This window comes from Xenopus laevis, chromosome 5S, assembly GCF_017654675.1.
Source record: "Xenopus laevis strain J_2021 chromosome 5S, Xenopus_laevis_v10.1, whole genome shotgun sequence".
NCBI lineage: Eukaryota > Metazoa > Chordata > Amphibia > Anura > Pipidae > Xenopus > Xenopus laevis.
Genome location: NC_054380.1, coordinates 13,526,855 through 13,549,042, shown reverse-complemented (window position 1 = coordinate 13,549,042; position 22,188 = coordinate 13,526,855). Strand labels below are relative to the sequence as shown.

The 22,188-nt window shown below is 40.7% G+C and overlaps 1 protein-coding gene across 4 annotated transcripts in view; it reads right to left on the bottom strand.

The window, feature by feature from the left end:
- The window catches only part of LOC108717702 (dual specificity protein phosphatase 10), a 31,271-nt gene that overhangs the window by 2,609 nt on the left and 6,474 nt on the right, over positions 1–22,188 (bottom strand). For all 4 annotated transcript variants that reach the window (XM_041564244.1, XM_018264971.2, XM_041564246.1 and 1 more), the window contains one exon: positions 1,030–1,398. In XM_041564244.1, coding sequence (XP_041420178.1) covers positions 1,030–1,398 — 369 coding nt within the window. The remainder of the gene's footprint in view (positions 1–1,029; positions 1,399–22,188) is intronic.

Sequence of the window (22,188 nt, the reverse complement as noted above, 5' to 3'; positions counted from 1 at the left end):
AAAACATTTTTCCCATGACAGTATCCCTTTAATTCTAGTTTTCTTTTGATTCTTGTCAAAATGAAGTGATTCCTTAATTCTGCTAGGCAGGATGCAAGGCAATCTTTCATTATCGGTCATCAAACCCATTATTGTATCTGCAGCTAGATGTCCTTTTGAAAACCCTGATGCGCCCTGTTCCTCCACCATATCTGCGTCCAGTGGTGGAGATCGTAGCCTTTTTTGTTCAGAAAAGACTTCAGTTCCCATTATTATGCCACTGATCCACAACTAGTGGCTCACAAGCAACATGTTGCTCACCAACCCCTTGATGTTGCTCTCAGTGGCCTCGAAGCAGGAGCTTATTTTTCAATTCCTTGTTTTGAGACAAGTTTTAGTTGCATAAAAACCAGTTGTACTGCCAAACAGAGCCTCCTGCAGGTTATCAGTCCACATAGGGGCTATCAAATAATTAATCAGATCTCTTATTTTGTATCACTAGGAACTTTTGTAATGCTTGTGTTGCTCTTCAACTTTTTTTGCATTTGAATGTGGCTCACCAGAACCATCTACCGCTCAATGAAAGTCACGGGAAATGATTAGGAAAGATATTTTCCATTATATTTTATTTATAATTATTATTTATAATACATGTACATATAAACTATGTTTTGTAGGCATTAAGATTTTTCCCCACTATACAGTCAGCACCCAGTGAGTATTTTGGTACATAACCCAAAGGACTTGCTTAATATATATACCATGACCCCTTTATAGAGCCATGAGGTGAAAGGTCATGGAACCGCTCAGTTATAATTTACAGTCGGGGGAAAGAATGATTATAAAAAGAATAATTCTTAGCACTGGCAAGTAATTGGCCTATCTGCAACATTTTTAAGGCTCTATCCACCAACAAACATTGGGAAGACGGTGTGTATTGTAAGCATTTAATGAAATATCTGATTAGTCAGCACCCCAATTGTGTTATATATATATACTGCTGCCCCTCTGGTTCTGCTGTCTGTTTTGTGATACCCCCATTATACCTACCAATAAACTCAAACGCCTCTTCAAAGTACTGCCTGAGATTTTGCTTGTTGCTGTCGGTGGCGGGAAGACGCTTGTAATTAAAGATCCCTGTCTCGTAGTGGTACAATGGGAGGTGAGTGGTGACGTTGACAATATAACTTATGTCCAGTCTTTGCATTTTTTCCAAGTCCTGGGCATCGTGCTCGTTTCCAAGGAAAAGGAAGGGTAAGATCGGGGTCAGCTCTGCGTTCTCAATATCGGGAGTGGTAGGGATGGACTGAGGTAGAGTGATTGGCACAGCAGATGCTCCTCCCCCATCAGAACAATCTTGAAGTTGGAGGGAATTGTCACAAAGGCTTTCGTGGTTCTGCTTAAAACTGCTGAGCCCACCTGAAAAATATAATCACAGTCCTGTTAGGAACTGTACAAGACTATAAAAGACTGCAAGTCTTTGTGGGTCAGTAATTCCCAATGATCTAACATATAATATAAACAACACAAATGAAGAAAGGATATCTAACATGAAAACTAGATTGCAGTATTTTCCAACTGCACTCATTGATGAAAATAAATGGGTTGTTCACCTTTGAGTTAACTTTTAGTTAGGGATGCACCGAATCCAGGATTTAGCCTTTTTAAGCAGGAATTGGATTCGGCCGAATCCTTCTGCCTGGCCGAACCTAATCCGAATCCTAATTTACATATGTAATTTAGGGGCGAGGAGGGAAATCACGTGACTTTTTGTCACAAAACAAGGAAGTAAAAAATGTTTTCCCCTTCCCATCCCTAATTTACATATGCAAATTAGGGTTCGGATTCGGTTCGGTATTCGGCCGAATCTTTCGCAAAGGATTCGGAGGTTTGGCCGAATCCAAAAAACTGGATTCGGTGCATCCCTACTTTTAGTATAATGTAGAGACTGATATTCTGTGAAAATTTGCAACTGGTTTAAATTTTTTATTATTTGTGGTTTTTAAGTTATTTAGCTTTTTATTCAGCAGCTCTCCAGTCTTTCAGCCATCTGGTTGCTAGGGTACAAATTTTTTATTTCTTAGGACACAAAGACACCACTGTCTCTATTCTTCCCAGGCATTCTTAGTCAAGCTACATGTGCCAAGCCTAACCTGAGGTACGGCATGGCATGCCTTGGAAGAAGGGAGAAGATGACAGTCTAGGAATACCAAGAATTTTGGGTAAGAAAATTTCAAGTGGTGCCTTAAAAATGGGCACCCCCAGTGTCCTTTAAAGACTGTAACCATTTCAAACGTCTGGTTGGGGGACCATGCCCCTAAAAACCCAAACAAAAGAAAGGCGAACTGTGTGCCCTATTGGATCGTTGCAGTAAAAGTCAAAATGTAAATATTTCTCTGTTGGAACCATTAGGCCTCAACGCTTCAGCCTTGTGCATCTCTGTCAGCTATGATGTGTTTCGCCACTACTGTGGCATCGGCAGGGGAATATGTGTTTATCTGTCCCTTCTGTTCTTTGCTTCTTGAAACCCTTAACCAGAAGTCAGTTCTTCTGTAGAGGGGTCATTTCTGAAGGCAACTGCAATTGTGCAAATCAGTGAGTGTGCAAACTGATGGCATTCATTAAAGGTACTTGTGTTTAAAGGAGAAGGAAAGGTTAAAACTAAGTCAGCTTTATCAGAAAGGTCTATATAAATACACCAGTAAACCCTCAAAGTAATGCTGCTCTGAGTCCTCTGTCAAAAGAAACACAGCATTTCTTTCCTTCTATTGTGTACTCATGGGCTTCTGTATCAGACTTCCTTCTTTCAGAGTAAACCTCCGGGGCTAGGGCTTTGCCCCTCTCTCCCTTCCTTCTCCCTCATCCCCTCACTGCTGTAATCTGATCCCAGAGCTATAAGTGAGCAGGGAGAGACTCAGGCAGGAAGTGATGTCACACCAAGCTAATATGGCAGCTGCTATCCTAAACAAACAGAACTTCTAGAGCTGTTTACTCAGGTATGATAAAGCATTGTACAGAATAAATATAGCTTGCACTATTGTGGCTAATGTATTGGCAATAAACTGACTTGGTAGCTTTCCTTCTCCTTAAAAGACACTCCTTGCAGTTTTGCATAGTCGCACTTGGTGCTGGTGCATCTATCTTGCCTCCTCCATTGCAGGTGCACCTATTGACTCAAGGGAATCCTCAAAGGTGGCAGTAGCGCCAGGGTTCTCCGAGTAGGCTGCATTCGTATGTGCAGTACCATAAATGATGGCATCCCAACTTTTCGCTTCCAGTCGCAATTATGTTGAAATTGACTGGGTGCCATAAAAATCCATTTGAAGGAGACATCTGGCCCATGGGCCTCCAGTTAGATAGCCCTGCTTTAGAGAGTGACAGGTTCAAAATTAAATTTTTTTGTATTTGTGTATTAGTACATTTCCAAATCTAATATTAATTACCCCCATAATGATAAAGCAGTAGATCATTTTTAAAACAACAGCAGATGGAGAGGTTAAATAAACCCAGAACTATGGGCAGTTACAGCAGGGAGGGTGATATTTCAAACACGACAGCTTCTCCCATTCTACTCAATCACTTGCCACTGTTATTATTCGGGGGCAAATAAAGCCAAACGCAGCCTTGGCAACACAGACTAAATTTCTTTCCTTGAGATTTCTGTTGTCACACCCTGAGGTCTATCAGTTAACCGATCCCCCATTAACAAAACGGATGCTCTGCAGAGAATAGAAGGCAAGTTATACAGAGAGAGATGATCTGATTACTCAACCAGAGCAGTGAGGATGGTGAAAGCTTCTGGAAGACTGGAATGCTACCTGCTCTGCAAACACCGATTTTTCCCTTATTTTTGTTCCTATGGCCAAAGAAACAGTGTTTGTTCTTTTTTAACTGCGTAACTGTCAGCCGTTCTGCTAAATGTTTAAGGAGAGCAAGCAAATAAAAGCGTAATTTGCCACTACGTGGCATACGTCAGAGTAAAAGGATGCTGCAATACTGACGCACGCATTTTATCGGGAACCACAACTTTGCAGCAATCCAGTTGCATCCCTTTAACTATCTGGTCTTTAATTCTATGTATCCGCCCCCTCCTTTGTTTGGCCAAATGATGCTAAATATTCTGATTTCAATGTAAAAGCCAGAAAAAAGAATTTGTACTTAGCTTTACAACTAAGGGCACAGATGTGATACAATTAAAGGGATATAAAAATCATTGGTTTACCGCACCGCATTGGGTGGAACAGTCACCCAAATTATTGCTGCCTGCATTTTCCTACAGAAGCATGCAGAATCCTCCCAACCTTAAGTGGGACATTCACTAAGATTCATAGTTGCGCCAGGGGTAACTTCGCCGCACTTTGCCAGGCGTAGTTTCGCCAGCGCTTCGCAAATTCACTAAAATCCGAAGTTGCGCTCAGGGGTAGCGTAAGGCTGTGAAGTTGCGCTAGCGTTGATTCGCTAAGCGAAGCTAAGTTACGCTAGCGATGGTTAATTTGCATACGGCGCCAAATTCAATGGAGGAAAATGTAGCAGCACTACAAATGCCTGGGAAACCTTCAAAACATCAAATAAAATTTACTTTTTGCCCTACACATGTGCCCACTGTATAGTTAAGTTGCCATGAGTTAGGAAATGTAGGGGGGAAGGAGGGGAGCCCCAAAAAAATTATCATTATGGCCTATCACCCATAATATAGAAAAAACGCCAGTGTTTTTTGGGACTTGGACTTAACTTTTTTTGAAGAAATCCCTATCTACTCTATTGCGCTTCGCCTGGTCTGAGGTGGCGAAGGAAGTCTAGCGTAAAAGGTAGCGTTCAGAACAATGCGCGCATTAGTGAATTTGCGTAGTTACGTCCGTTGCGCAAATTCGCCAGGCGTAAGGTTGCAAAGTAACACTAGCGAATTTACGCCAGCGTTCGTTAGTGAATTTTCGAAGTAACGAAAATGCCCAACGCTAGCAAATTGACGCTAGCGTTAGGCGCTTCGGCGCATAGTGAATTTGCCCCTAAGTGCGTTACAGAGTCAAACTGGGAATTTTGTGCTGCTGTAGAGATGAGGGGCGACATACTAACAATAACAAACAGTACGTGATTTGTATAGGATTTCTTGAAATTTTAGGGCACTGTTTGACTGGAGTCAGCAGATGAACCCTCCTCATCAGAGCAATCAAAGCTGCCCCCATGCAAATGAATAAATACAGACACATATACTGTATGAAGCTAAAGAAGGCTCACTGGGCAGAATAACCTAGGCCAATGTCTTATACTGGAAAATGTACATGTAAAACCCTTCTTTTAAAAGTCAAATATCCATCAAGGTTAAATGGATTCTGTCATGATTTCTATGGTGTCGTTTTTATTTCTAAATGACACTGTTTACACTGCAAATAATTCACTTTACAATCTAAAATTTCATTCCTGAGCCAGCAAGTGTATTTTTTTTTAAGTGGTAATATTGGTGTGTAGGCAGCCATCTCAGGTCATTTCCCTGGTCATGTGATTTCAGAAAGAGCCAGCACTTTAGGATGGAACTGCTTTCTGGCAGGCTGTTGTTTCTCCTACTCAATGGAACTGAATGTGTCTCAGTGGGACTTGGCTTTTACTATTGAGTGTTGTTCTTAGATCTACCAGGCAGCTGTTATCTTGTGTTAGGGAGCTGCTATCTGGTTACCTTCCCATTGTTCTTTTGTTAGGCTGCTGGGGGGAAAGGGAGGGGGTGATATCACTCCAACTTGCATTACAGCAGTAAAGAGTGTCTGAAGTTTATCAGAGCAATAGTCACATGACTGGGGGCAGCTGGGAAACCGAAGAATTCTGCTGGAACAGCACTACTAACTGATGCATTTTGAAAAAAAACATGTTTTCCCATGACAGTATCCCATTGTCAAATACCAAAAAGGCAATCAGACCAGTCCATGGGTAAACATTGTAATAACAGTATAAACATCAGTAGCCTTGTATTTTCTCACTCGCGTTCAACCCTTTCTTGAAGCTGTCTACTGTATCTGCCAGAACCTGAAAAGAAAAATTCTGAAAAGAATTCAATAACTCTCACTGTAAAGCCCTTTCTGGACCTAAAGATAAAGCTTTCCTTCTTCCAGTGGAGTAACTAGATGCTACTGGGCCCCACAGCAAATTAATTTTAGGGCCCCCAACATTTCCAGAGGTTGTCCTGTTTTACCAATATATATTGACATTTCTCATTAATTAGGGCCTCATAGGCCCTCTATACCTCCTGGGCCCCCTATACCTCCTGGGCCCCCTACCAGGCAGCTGTTATCTTGTGTTAGGGAGCTGCTATCTGGTTACCTTCCCATTGTTCTTTTGTTTGGCTGCTGGGGGGAAAGGGAGGGGGTGATATCACTCCAACTTGCAGGGTCTGCTTCCTCTGTAGTTACGCCCCTGCCTTCTTCTAAAGTCAAGAAGTGTCTATGTATACTCTGGACACAAGAAGTTACTGTATGGTCTCTTTAAAGGAGAATTGAACCCTAATGTTAAAAAACCCTACCTAGATTTACGAATCTGAACTCACGGGAGCCATCTTCTTCTCTTCGGAAATCTTCGTAATGGCGTGTCAGCGCATGCACAATTGGAGCAATTTTCTGTCTCATTCTGAAGATTACGGAAGCGGCTGAAGATGGCGCCCATGGTAGGGGGATCTATGTAGGTTAGGGTTTTTTACGTTTAGGGTTGAATTCTCCTTTAAGGTGGAAGATCTTCTTGACTCTTTTGTAGCCATGGAAGATAAGTTGTTGACTATTTTTATTGGGAAAGGCACCTATAGCAAATAATCAAATATTTGCTTTTGTTTCTAGTAGACTGATCACTACTAATGCTAATCTGATGCCATTGGTATCTGCACCCTTGCAATTTAGCACCTTCGTTAGTAAATAAGTGCTTCATTTCCTGCGCAAATCTGTACATCATACATCATAAAGCAGCCCCGGGAGAGAAATGCACTTCAAAACTAGACTGTTTCCAAACACTTTCCTAAAGCACTGGGCTCCTTGTGGCAAATACCATTATCCCTCACACTCAGTTTGTACTGAAAGATTTGTAGGATTTTCCTGAGTCAATTACAAGCAAATCTTTCATTATTAAGAGATGACTTGATCCCTACAGATGCTGTTGTCAAACGTGTTGACAGACAAAGCCTGAAGGATATAAAGTATCTCAGCTCAAAAGTTGAAAGGGAAGCTATTATGTTTTATTTTTATGTTAAAAAGACATTTGGGATTTCCAGTGTGCTGCCAAACAAGGGAACGCCCAAAGATTAAAGAGTGAACTTTCCTGAATGTCTACAATAAGGGCGTTGGTTGTAAACTATGAGGAAGGTCAGTCAGAAGCAACTAATAAACTGCATTTATTGCCGGGTGCAATAAATAAGAGAAATAAATAAGAAGCAGATATATGCCATATGTTATGGGAGAAAAAAAAGAGATCTAAGTATGTGTAATACTGTATATATGGTCCAGGTCCACATATACATTATTAATGTAACATTAATTCATTTTAATGTTATATACCAAAATGTAGGGGACCTGTTATCCCAAATGTTGGCACCTGAGGTTTTCTAGATAAGGGATCTTATTTTTAAACAGTGGAATTATTTGATTAAAATTGAGTCTATGGGACATGGCCTTTGTGTAATTTGGAGCTTTCTGGATTACAGGCTCTATACACTTTCCAGTTTGTATAATCCCCAAATTGTTTATCAGGGAAAAACAACTTCCTGATGAATGTACCCAATGTATCTGCCAGTACAGTTGCTTCTGGGAGGGAACGCCGCAACTTTTAAGCTTTCACTGTAAGGGGGTTATTCACTAAATTCTAAATGCAAAAATCCCGAAAAATTCGTAATATTTTTTTATAAAATCAGAGTTTTAAAAAGGATGAAAAAGTCAGAATCAGAAAATCCGACATCTCAGACCTGCCGAGGTTGCATATAAGTCAACGGGAGACGTCCCAATAATTTATTGATATGCTGGGTTTCGTGCAATACCCCAAAGTTTTTGGGCAAAAAAGCATAAGAAATCTGAGTTTTCAGGTGAAAAATCCAAATCCAGATTTTTTTTCCTGTAAAACAAATTTTCCGGAAAATGAGCGTTAAAAACCTAAGCGGATTTGATCAGAGTTTATAGCAGAAAATGTGGAGTCGGACTTTGATAAATAACCCACTTAAACTTTTCCATAGGAATAGGGGTTTTTGTAAAGGCTGAGAAATGTTGTTAGGAAGCTAAGAGAGTTTACAATACATACTTAATATTAACCAGGAGGCAACGACTTTCCAAAGCAGTGGCTTGGCATAAGTGACTCAAGTATAACTAACTCAAGTCAGTATAACCAACCAGCTTTACATTTGCTTACATTTCTTATTTCTTGCTTTACATGACATCAACTTTAGGCTTTCCACCTGCTAGTTACTAGGGCGACCACACAAAAGCACACAATGACATCAGTTGGCATGACATCAGCTCACAGCAAACAATACAAAAAAATAAAGGACGACTTTGTTTAATGGTTCTCGTGCGGCTATGTTCCTGGGAAGGAATGAGCTAATACTAACAGGTGGCTCGGGATTTTGTTTACCCAACTGAAAGGGGAAAAAAACCCAGAACCTGACAACTATAGTGCTTTCTGCAAATCTGGCCCATGCAACTGCCCTATGTCAAGTGTGAGGCAAAGTCGGATAGGTTTGGATTGATTAATAGACTTCATTAGAACAAATCTGCATTGTGAGTGGAGCTTGGAACAGAAACAGATAGAACATCCTGGGGGGAAGAGTGAAATGTAATCAATGTCTTAAAGTTTGTCCAGGGAATGATGGAATAATGGTGGAGTAAATAATTGACGAACGCTAGCGCTCATTTGCTCTCTATAGCCAGGCGAATTTTCGCTCTGGCGAATGGACATTACTCCGCAAATTCAATAAGATGCGGATTTTATTGAACGTTACCTCTTTCGCCAGACTTGCCTTCGCCAGCTCAGACCAGGCGAAGTGCATTGGAGTGCATAGATCTTCCTCAATCTTCTGTCACTTACATCATATTTTTAATGGAAAAAGTCCCAAAAAACGCTGGCGTCTTTTCATCGAGTCATAGCCTGCAAAAGTCCTTAAAATTCTTTTTGGGTAACTGGGTTCCCCCATACATTTTCTAACATATGGAACATAAACTCCTGTAGGACATTATAACAACTATATTTAGTTTATTAAGGTTCCCTGGACTTGTGTATTGTAATGTATTTGCTGCAACATACACGTCCATACAACTTTATAATTTCCTGCCGTATGCAAATTAGCCTGAGTGAAGACCTATAACGAAGTTTTGCTAGGCATACTGTAATTGAACACTAGCGCATCTTCGCTTTGATTGCCGACATAACGCTAGCAAAAATTTGCCAGTGTTCGGCGCCCTGGATGCAACTTTGCATTTTAGTAAATTGCGAAGTAAAATGACCAGAAGGCTGGGCGATATCCTTCTGGTAATTCTAAGCTTTCTGTATAACAGGGTTTTTTGTCATTAAAAAACTGGTGTAGGGTGGCCTAAACAAAAATAATTGGTGCTCAAACAATTGTAAAATTTAAATCAGGGGTCCCCAACCACCGGACCGCGGACAGTCCAGCACTGGGCGCCTAGCCTAGCCTGCAACTAACGCCGGCGTGGCAGAATTGGATGCGCAGTATCTGTGGAATATCAGCAACTATTGTATCAACTCTAAGGGCAGAAACACATGTGGAGATCCGGGGATAGCTCGGCGACAAATCAGCTCGGCGACTAATCTCCCCGAACTACCTTTCCGACGGCTAGAATCTAAATCGCCAACAGGATGGCACTCAGATCACTTAGTTTTCCAAAGTCGCCCGAAGTTTCCTCGGGAGGCAACTTCGGAAAACAAAGTGCTCTGAGTGCCATCCTGCCGGTAATTTAGAGTCATACGGCGGGAAGGCATTGCAGGGAGATTAGTCGCTCGAAGAAGAGGCGATTTGTGGCTAGGCGACTAATCTCTCTGAATCTCCCCGTGTGTCTCTGCCCTAACAACTGCCTGTAATGAAACTCAGGGATTCTGCTCAGCAGGGACAAAGATAACAAATGTATCAACTAAGTGTATCAATTTAGTTACAGAGTCGGCGACCCCCACCCTGAGAGCTGCTTTAGAAATACTTTGAAACTTTAAACTTCAATATTTTAAAAATGGTCACAAATAGAAAGTAATTGAAAAAAGTATTTTATTTCCGGTGATCTGAAAACAACCGAACTGTAAAGTGAATAACCCCTTTAAACAGAGGAAAAGAAGCGCCGGCAGATCCATTCTCTGCATTCGGAGGAAACCATCTCAGCACATTCCCTATGCACAGAACCCACTTCTCCTGATGGAGTTAGATCATTTATTTACATGGAAACAGAAAGTCTGGCAGAAAACTGCTGTTATCAAACACGGAGCCTATGACAGATGGTAGTTCATTGATTTTCACGTTGGATCAGTTACAACTCGATTGCCATTGATCTGCCACAGTAATAACTTGTTTGCTCGCTGCAGCTTGCACAGTGCTTAGGGGGAATGGAGGATGGTGGGAGTAGTAGTTCAGCTGGAGCATTACAAAGCTGCAGATTCCACAAATGATTTATGAAGGAATCTGAACAAGTGCGATGTTTGCTCAACAGCCAGATCCTGTAGCACGAGGACGCGGACTTGTTTGCACAACAAAGAAATATTCTGTATAGCAGCAGATGGAAGAATAGAGTTCACCACTGAAGTTGGCACCGTCTTTTGCCTTTTGTCCGAGACAGTGTTAAATGTCAACATTGGTATGAGAAGAAAAAAAACCTGCAGTAATATTCCTACAAAGTATATGGCAGCTGTCACTGGGCTGCTGGGAGTTTCCTCGTGTACAGCAGCTACTATTAATCTGCATAGGCCAACATTAGGGTCCATTTAGTGGATTATTGGGGCCAAATTATCCATTCAGCCCATTATGGCCCTGCCAAATAGGGCAATCTGTTTGTCAAATAGATTATTAATTTTTTTTACTAATTCTCTTATTTCTACAGGCACTTATAGCTTCCCTTCATTCAGTGGAAATGAAGTTATTAAGCAGTTATATTTGGGGATCTTGCAGTATGCAGATGCATCAAATCTCAGGCTGGGTTTTTGGCATTTGGTCCAATCCCAGGATTTTTCACAGGAGTTGAATTTAGATGAATCCTGAGTCCACACCCCAGAAGTTTATCCCAGCTGGGGTGCAGTGCTGTAGGTGGGTGTATTAGCATTCAAGCTTAATAACCGTTATTCAAATGTTCAGCAGCATAATTTGTAAATTATTCATTATATTTGGCCGGTCTGTATCCAACTTGGTGAGTGAATGTAAATAGACTCTGGAATGGAATTGTTTTCCTTTTCATGGGAGACTTGAGTTAGAGATCATCGGCCCCTTTAGGCTCACAGTGTCATGCAACCTCTCCCTCACATTGTTCCATTGTTTAGTGAGCCCAATGTTCAGAAAAGTCTCCAGCGTCTCTTATATTGTGCATAAAGATAACAGCCTTACGCATTTTGTGTCTACACGGGGTACTTAATCATACACTCTATGATCTATTCTATGCCATATGGTCTTATGATTCTCCTCGAGCTGAAAGTTGTTCACCTGAACCCATTGTGCTTTGTGGTGAGTCTTCTACATTGAGTGTACCGGATCCCTTTATTCCCTAAGTTGCTCCATCATTTAGTGATGCATTCTGGTACATGAAGCCCATCTGCTTTCCAGAGAGGGTGGTGCACAGATTCTCTGGAAAGCAGAGGGATTTTAGGTCCCATAATTCATCACTTCACAATAAAGGGACATGGTGAGCCTAAAGAGGGGGGGGGGATAGGGAACTGGTCATAGTGAGCACACAGACAGACTATCACAGTTTACTTTCAATTTCTGGAATAGGTATATCTGTATCTGTAAATAATTTCTACAAATAATATAATTTCTGCACTTTTACTACACAGAAATTAATCTGTGATAAAGCCAGAACACGGTTTGGATTTTTTCCTTTTCCCTTCAGCCTCCAAACTGTGACAAACAGCAACAAACACTGGATTAAAGTGCAGAGCATCCACGTCCAGTCCTCATACAACACAGTCATCTCTGCCTTGGGGGTTTTGAAGCCTTGCACAAAAAATATCCTCAAAGATAAACCAGACATGCCAACAATATCAGCAGCACCAGGGAGGGTAAGGGTGCCGAAAATAGACTTGAAATCATTCAACAGAAAATATAACATGAATGTTGCTGCCCTGTAACCCTTAGTAGGCTGCACTGAGCACTCTGCTTTGCTTGTAGGAAGCAGCAACAAACTCACCCCCCTTATAAAGGAGAAGGAAAGGTCTTTTAACTTGGGGGTGACAAAAGTTTGCATTTACTTACCTGATGCAGGTGCTCCTAACAGGAGAAAACTGCACCTGCCCAGGACTCTTCCAATGAGCACCACGGATTGATTGTCTTCCCGCTTCTTCTTTCTTCAAATTTCCCAGGGCAGACGCATGCGCAGTAGAATGAAATAGTGGCTTTTTCATTCAAGTTCTGCTTTTCACGCTACTGCGTATGTGGTGCTCGCTGGAAGAATTCTGGGTCGGTGCAGTTTTCTTCTAATAGGAGCACCGCCCCGGGGTTTCAGGTAGGTACATGCGATCACTTAGGGGTGCCACTTTTGGCACCCCCAAGTTACAAGACCTTTTCTTGTCCTTTAATTGCTTTCTCTGGCTACACTTTGCCTACTTGTGCACTCTAATGGATTCATTAGTGCTCAGGCTAAATAGGGCTTTAAAGGCATTAATCATCTATACACAGAGTGCAGTCAACAATTTAATGGTGACACGTACAGACTGCCTTCAAGGTGATAACTAGTAAATGCACAGCTTTGCATCAACTTCTAATTTAGTGGGCTAATGATGAAGGAGAAGGTTATTAGGATTTCAGTGCAATTGGGATGGGCATGCAGAAGTACAAATTACACCAAAAGATCAGCCCGTGGATCAGCCATTGACTGACCTGGTATTTGGAGTTTGTTGCTATGGGTTACTAGACCTGAGTGTAAGCAGAGAATCTGCTGACTGTTGACAATTTTCCCTGGAAATTCTGCAACAACACTTATTCTTTTATACTCCGGTGATGACTGCATGCATAATAAATACTACAAGAAATAATTCTCATTCAGTGCACAGCCCCACTGCTGTATTCTGCTGGGACAGTGCCCAACTAATGAATAAACGGCACCATACTGAGCAGCCGTCATTGACTCTGCATACGGCACTGAATGAACCAACATGCAATGGGAGTAACTGTGCAGCGAGCAGAGAAAATCTAAATACAGTAACTACTATCCTGCACAACTGTAGGGGTATGGGCTATAAAGCCTAGGTTTTCCAGTTTATAACAGTCTGAAATTTGTCAGAGACAGTTGGTAATTGTAGCTGAGTGGGTCATGGGTAGGTCATCCTGAACCAACTGCTCCACTATTGTGGGCACTCATTCATATGGTGCTGTAGATTTATGTTGTCCTAAGATTTGAGAGCTGTAGTTTAGAGGCTTGTGAGCTTCATGGGCTGTACGATATGCAGAGGCCATTTAATACAACTTTCTGTATTATCATCATCATCCATAACTTTAATGCTATGATTCCCAGACTGTAGGGCTGTGCCTTGCTATGAGCTGCCTGTTGTGCAGCCATTCAAGCTGAAATAGGGCAATGGGACACATGGCACGGTAGAATACTTTGGACTTCTAACACTGGAAGATAAAGAAACGCCATTCATGGTTCTCTATAAAACTATAAAACCAAGAACAGTTCATTTTCAGGTGCTGGATGCCGGCCTGAGAACTACCTGCCTGAATAAATTAATCCAACAGTAGAGTTTGACCAAAAAAATTGCATCCAAGGCCGGAATTCAAAAATAAGCATCTGCTTTGAGGCCACTTTGAGCAACATATAAGGGGTTGGTGAGCAACATTATTGCTTTCTAGCCACTGATTGGGGATCACTACCTATAAAGAGAAACTGACACCAGAAATTAAACTTTTTTTTACATCTATCATAAAATTGTCTTTGCATGCTATCTATAATTTTGCCATAAAAGTATTTGCAGATGCTTTTACGTTACCCATCTGATCCCCCCTGTTTGTCTAGGAGGGGGCTGCCATATTTGAGCTTCGGTGGTCTGTTAGCATTAGAAACTCTATCTGACAGGTTTAGAAGGGACAGTCCGGTTGGCAAAACAGTCAGGCTTAGGAACTTCAAGTAACAATTTCTTACAAAAGCAGCCCTATCTGTAAAAACTATGAATATGAGCTATATGTGACTTTTGATGCACATTAATATTTTGAATAATATTTTTTTATTGTCAGTATCACTTTAAGCGACATTATATAATGACACTCTTGACTTGTGCTTCCTACTCGGAACCAGGCCCTTTCCTGGTTAAGCATAATAATGCCTCTGTGTACAAAGCCAGGTTCCTACAGAAAAGGTTTTCTGAGATCATAACTGCACAGAGCCCTGACTTCAACCCAACTGAACCCCTGTGGCATGAAATTTAGCCTTGAGTTAGACCTGATCCCCAACATCAGTGCCCAACCTCACTAATGCTCTTATGGCTGAATGGAAGCAACAATGTTCCAACATCTAGTGGGAACAGCAAAGGGAGGAACAACTTCAACTGAATTCCCTTGCTTTGGGAATGAGATGTTGGACAGGCAGGTGCCCAGAAACATTTGGGTATATAGTACAGACACTACTAGAAGAGCACCGTTACTAATATCAAAATACCCCTCTGGTATAGTCCAAAGGAATGCTTGACCATAAACCCAGAAGGCTTATTAGTTTACGTGACGGGATTTACTCTCATAACAGTAAAACATACCGTATATTTATGTTAATAGCTCCGAAAAAGAAATGTTTCATAATGTTTTAGTGCTGTGTCGGGATTGCCGGCAAGTGGATCTATAAATTGCGCTAGTAATTTAATCTCAATACTCCCGAGATTCTCAGATCAATTTATCCCCAGCATGATTATGCACTTACTGAGACAGCAAGGGAGCTGCTGGCCTGCCGAGCACCACCAAAGAAGGCTTGTGCGCTACCCCACGGGTTAGGGATGTTTAATCTTGGACTGGCACGTTAGCAACCAGTGTTTACAAACATAAAAACAAGGGATCAGTTGTCTCAGCAATAAATTAGGACTGAATTACACTGTGCAAAAAATACACGTCCAAAAATACAGCGGCTGGCACTACCATTCTGTTCAAGCACGACATGATAGAGGAGACCGGCGGCTTTTTTGTTTTGTTTATAAGACTTGCCATAATGAAAGAAAATATTATTCTAAGCAACTTTCCAATATACATTAAAAAAAGGCAATAGTGATGTTTAAAGTCATTTCTAATGAAGGCAGTATCTGCTCTTTATATTATCTGCCCTACTGGTTCTAACAACTGTATCAATTTAAACATTGAATGCAATTGGAGAAAAACCTAAATATATGCCTGACATATGTGCTGCCCCAGGTGTGAATAATTAAGGGGATGTCTGCCTTTATTGTGTTGTAGATGGATCTATATTAGTTCTGCCTACTCCCAGCTAAAACTGTTATCTTGTTGCAAGGGGGTCAGTGACCCCAGCAACAAAGAATCAGATAAAAAAAAAATGATTGTAATTTTTTATTTGAATCACTCAGTATTGCTCTTCTATTCTGACTAGTGATGGGCGAATTTATTCTCCAGGCGCGAATTTGCGGCGAATTTGCGCAATTCGCCGCCAGCGAATAAATTTGCAAACCGCCCGTGAAAAAAACGGACGCCGGCAACGTTTTGCGAATTTTTGCCGTTTCGCAAATTTGTCGGGAAACGGCGCAAATTCGCCCATCGCTAATTCTGACTTCCAAGTAGCTGCCTGGTTGCTAGGGGGAATTAAAGTGGACCTGTCACCCAAACACAAAAATCTGTATAATAAAAGTCCTTATCAAATTAAACATGAAATCCAAATTCTATTTTCCTTAAAGCATTCATAGCTGTTGTAAACTCATTTGAAAATCTCAGCTATCAATCAAATATTGTCTGCCCCTCCTCTATGCCTTAGGCATAGGCAGCGCAGACAATTACTTTCACTTTCCATTCAGCACTTCCCAGATGTCACTGCTCTCCCCACATTCCCCCGTTGTCTTCACTGTTTAATTGTGTAGCCAGGGCATGGGGATGGACATCAGGTCCCCCATTCTGGTGCACAAACAAGATTCTGAGATGATACAAGACTTGTCTTAATAACAGTGTCCACAAAATGGCTCCTGCCTGCTTGTTATAATTATGAATTCCCAGACTGAAGGAAACAAGATTCAAATAAATTATGTAGTGTAATTAAAGTTAATTTTGCTTGACTGATGTAATAAAGTAGGATTTTGAATAATTTTTTGGGGTGGCGAGCCCCCCTTTAAGCCCTAGCAACCAGACAGGAGAACTTCTACACTTGAGCAAATTTAATATTTCCAATTAAAACCACTTGTGTCTTAGAACCCTACTGTCTACATCATATTAAAAGTAAATGAAAACATTCAAGTATACTAATCAAAAGACTTGTTTCTTAAAGGGAAAGTATACTATATATTTTTCTAAGGTTTATAACTTTACAGATAGTAAAATAAGTACCACATTGTTCTAAGTATATGGCACAAGGCAAGTAAATACCTTCTGTTTTCAGAAGGCCTTATGTTGCGTGTATTGGGTATTTTTGGCTCCTTTTAGCCCGAAGTACTGTCTCTTTAAAAAAAACTTTAACTACCTACTTCGCCACTTTAAACCTACCGAGCTTCAATGTTAGCCTATGGGGACCTTCCTCATAAGTTTGCTAAGCTTTTTCTAATCGAAGGAAAATCCTTCGATAGATGGATTAAAATCCTTTGAATTGCTCGATTTTTCATTCAATCGTTCAATCAAAGTATTTACGATAAATCCTTCGACTTTGATATTCGAAGTCGAACGATTTTACTTCGATGGTCGAATATCGAGGGTTAATTAACCCTCGATATGCGACCCTTAGTATATGAATTTTTTTTCATCGAATTTGGGTATCCTGGGGTCGAAGTATTTCAGTATTTCATCGAATGATTTGAAGGATTTCATCGATTGCTTTTACTTCGACTTCCAAAAACCTAGAAAAATGCTCTAGATTAGGTCCCCATAGGCTAACATAGCACTTCGGCAGGTTTCATTTGGCGAAGTATTGAAATCTAAGTTTTTTTAAAGAGACAGTACTTCGATTATCGAATGGTCAAATATTCGAACGATTTTACTTCGAATCGAATTCAAAGTCGAAGTCGTAGTATCCAAAAAATTACTTCAAATTTAGAATTTTTTTACCTCGAAAATTCCCTCGAATTCACTTCGACCCTTGATAAATCTGCCCCATAGTGTTTGAGAATAAACATGGTTAATTTCTTTTCATTTTTCAGATTGATACAAAGCCGCTGGTATTTATTATTTAAACTCCCAGACCGTGCCATCTCTATGTTTATAGCTCAGTCTGCTGACAGCTTGGGAAACTTTTCAGAAGCTTTTAGATCCTACAGCTGATGACACCCACAGTGGCCTTCAACGAGTTCCAGCTCAATCTAAGAGCCAACAGTGATACTATTTGGCATGGCAATGTCCTCTATGACACGGAAGTGACAAGCTTGGATTGGCTTAACGAGAGCGGCACAGACCTGAAAATTACAGCATGTCATATATCAACGAAATGTGTATTTTAATCCCCAAGGAACAAAAAATGAAAGTGAGAAAGAGGCCAATGAATTTGTGATCTGTCAGCCCACGTCTTGGCCTTTGATTATGTATATTTGAGTGCTCTATGAAAATAATGTCTGGGTCATAAAGAGCCACCCCTTCCAAAAAGGAAATAAAATCAAGGACATTTCAAGGACAACTCTACAGCATGTGTGTCTGTTATTTAAATCAATGCAGAAAAGGGGCAGATTTGATACAGATATAAGACCTCTATTATCTTACGCTGCAGCACAGATAAGGGGAATATCTGATGAGCCATTTGGATAGAGATAAATGGGCAAGTGACGTTCAGAGGCAAAAATGAGGAATGCCATCACTGCAGATGCGAAGACTTCTTTTTCAAATTATGGCATCAGACACAGAATTCTATTTTGTGGACTAAATGACAAGGAAGATGCTGTCCCTTTAACAGAGAGACCTGCAATCCAGCAAAAGGTCAAAAAGAGCTGACATTACATCACTTGGGGGGCAAATTCATCAAGGGTCAAATATCGAGGGTTAATTAACCCTCGATATTCGACTGGGGAATGAAAATCCTTCGAAAATCCTGAATATCGAAGTCGAAGGATTTTGCGCAAATACTGCGATTGAATGATCGAACGATTAAATCCTTCGAATCGAACGATTCGAAAGGATTTTAATCCAACGATCGAAGGATTATCCTTCGACCAAAAAAAGTTAGGCAAGCCAATGGGGACCTTCCCCATAGGCTAACATTGAGCTCGGTAGCTTTTAGGTGGCGAACTAGGGGGTCGCGGTTTTTTCTTAAAGAGACAGTACTTCGACTATCGAATGGTCGAATAGTCGAACGATTTTTAGTTTGAATCCTTCGATTCGAAGTCGAAGGTCGAAGTAGCCAATTCGATGGTCGAAGTAGCCAAAAAGAAATTCGAAGTTTTTTTTCTTCTATTCCTTCACTCGAACTTAATGATACTCGAACTTAGTTTAGAACTGCTCTTGTAAGCACTTCTACAATTTCCAATTTTTTTCGTCGTTATATGAATAGTTTTATACTGCTAACATCATGAATGTTTTATCAGGAAAATGCCCTGCTGTTCTGTTCAGCACCGGAGGCTTAATTTACTGATGCAGGAGGTGTCTCCTCCAATTCTATCATGAGTAACAGAACTGAGAGTGGCAAAGCAGCAGGAGACACCTCCTGGATCAGTAACTTAGGTTTCAGTCATTTTGTTGGAGGGGGCGATCCTTATAAAAATCCATGATATTAGAAGTGTGAATCTTATAATTTCATGAAATAATAATAATTATTGAAAATGTCAAATGTGCTCAGAACAGCAATTTTACATTTTTACATTAATTTGTCAAGGTGTGCATCTAACAATTTTAAGAGGGTGCTCACTAAAGAAGGACTGCTCAACCATCCAAATATCCAATATCAAAATCAAAAAGAGTTTAGAATTCTTGTCCATAGCCTAATCCATAATAAACCTCCTCCTTGTCCCATGTAATGGTCAACTTTTTGAAAGTAAACATTGTTATGGGTTACAAGGGGGTTACAGTCCATGGCTCTGTAACTTTGCAAATTTAACAGTGTGCTGCTGGTGATTTTTTCGGACTACAATTATCAATTGGCATTCTATAAACAGCACAAAAAACGAAAAACAATTACACAAACAAACTTTTCAAGATCGACTATTCTGGTAGATTATCAATGAACAATCACCTAAAAATTCTCGTAAGACAGGACCTTGTCTCAAGTCTAAACATGGGGGGAGGAGAACATTTTTCTCCATGATCCTTACTGAACTAAGAAGGGGAGACATTTCATCCCAAGGCATACAAGATATCTATCTATCAGTCTTCACTACACACAGGACAGAAGATATCTTCCAACCTGTTCCCTACTATATAAAGGACAGAAGATATCATACACTCCAGCTAAGCTCAGCCCATGTATTAGCGACTTTTTAAAGGGCCTTCCAAAAGATATGTACTTGAATATTGGCAGGTATCTATCAGGCAAAGGTAAAATAATCTCATCAGCCCTGCCTTGTTGATTTTGTCCTCTTCTAAAAGGCCCCTATAGGCCCAAAGTACGATCCAGTTTTTTGCCCTTAGGTGTGTCTGGTCAAACTGGGCATAGACTCACTTGTTTGCAGTTGGCCCAGAGCCAACAGCCTGTGTGCCCATAGCCACAACAAAGAACAATAGATATCTTATACCTTATCTTGCCTTAACAAGACTACGACATAATAACATATTTCCCAAAACATTACTTACTAAATAAAGGACTTACTCTAGTTAATCATGTCACAAAAAACATAACACCCCAAATCTTGCATAACAAGAAAAAATTGGTCTTTTTCCTACTTAGTACTCACTAAACAAAAGCACGAAAATGCCAATACCCCTAGTCCATAGTAAACAAGAACATACACCCCAACATCAATGTCAACATAAAGGCTTAAAACTTTTTATTTGTATTTTGGATTTAGTATAACATTTGGAAGGATTATGGGCTATGTGCACTCCAAGTGAATTTGGAAAAGGTGTCTGCTGCCTCTGATCATGGCCATTAAATTATTTAGGTGTCCTTATTGTGAGGCGATGATTAAACTGTTTGGTGTAATGTACAGGTATTAATTGCAATGAAAAATAAGTGGATTGTACTAAATACTTTATAATCTCTACTGAATTTGAATTAATGCATTTTTGCTTTTCAATTCATCAAACAAAAACAGCAGTTGGAAAGATGATATAACAGCATGATGTGCAAACAAGCAGATCTACCCATGAGAAATGGGTGTGAACAAGGCAAGGGTAAAAGGTGTGAACTGCACACACCCAAAATAATGCGCGTGGGAAAAACAATATTTTAGCATTCATGCTGTGACCTAATAAAAAAGGGACCGTCTACAGCTATGAGACATCTTGTTTTATAATGAATCCTTCAATCAGTCCTCAATCTGCCAGTGCAAACAGGGATTTTATGACAAAAAAACAACTGTGCAGTTTCAGTTAAAAACCACTTTTTAATAAACTCTGTTATAGTTCCAGGGGTACCCAGGCCACAAATAATGACTCACCTCAAAACTCACCCTAACTGGCCTTCAGACTGGGCCCCCTTAGCTCATAACAAGGTTACAGATATATAGAAACATTCGCGTAACAGTCACCCTGCTATAGTTCCAGGGGTACCCAGGGCACAAATAAGTACTCACCCCAAATCTCCCCCTAACTGGCCTTCAGGCTGTTCCCCCTTAGCTCATAACAAGGTTACATATATATATATAGGAACATTGGGGTAACAGTCACCCTGCTATAGTTCCAGGGGTACCCAGGGCACAAATAAGTACTCACCCCAAAACTCACCCTAACTGGCCGTCAGGCTGGGCCCCTTAGCTCATAACAGGATTACAGATATATAGAAACATTGGGGTAACAGCCACCCTGCTATAGTTCCAGGGGTACACAGGACACAAATAAACACTCACCCCAAAACTCACCCTAACTGGCCTTCAGACTGGGTCCACTTAGCTTATAACAGGGTTACAGATATAAAGAAACAATGGAGTAACAGTCACCCTGCTATAATTCCAGGGATACCCAGGGCACAAATAAGCTCTCGTCCCAAATCTCCCCCTAATTGGCCTTCAGGATGGGCCCCTTAGCTCATAACAAGGTTACAGATATATAGAAACATTGGGCCTGCTATAGTTCCAGGGGTACCCAGGGCACAAATTAGGACTCACCCCAAAACTCACCCTAACTGGCCTTCAGACTGGGTCCCCTTAGCTTATAACAGGGTTACAGATAAATAGAAACAAAGGGGTAACAGTCACCCTGCTATAATTCCATGGGTAGCCAGGGCACAAATAAGCTCTCACCCCAAAACTCACCCTAACCGGCCTTCAGGCTGGGCCCCCTTAGCTCATAACAAGGTTACAGATATATAGAAACATTGGGGTAACAGTCACCCTGCTACAGGGTTAGCCAGGGCAGTAAATATCCACTGCCCCCCCTCAAATATTAGCCTAACTGGCATTCTGAGAATAAAAGCAATTATACAAGAAGATATGTTCCATGCACACAATAGGTTATAATATACAAATAAATATATGGCATATGGCAGCTCCTGCAAACATGTAAAATATAAATGAAAAGTTATGGGAACACAATAAACCCTCTGTAAAAGGTATATTTTCCTAAAGGGTATCCATAGCCAAGCACAATTATGTCAATAAAGGTGATAAGACCATACCAAAGAGAAATCAGTCACGTGTTGTTGAACACAGATTCATTAAGGGAAACCTTTGCCAGAAAATGCTGATTTCTTATTCCCTGAATAAGATCATATGGGGTTATTATATTAGGTAGCCCCCCCCCCCCACAGAGCAGCCAGCGCCACTCAATATGAGGTCAGTAGACTTAAA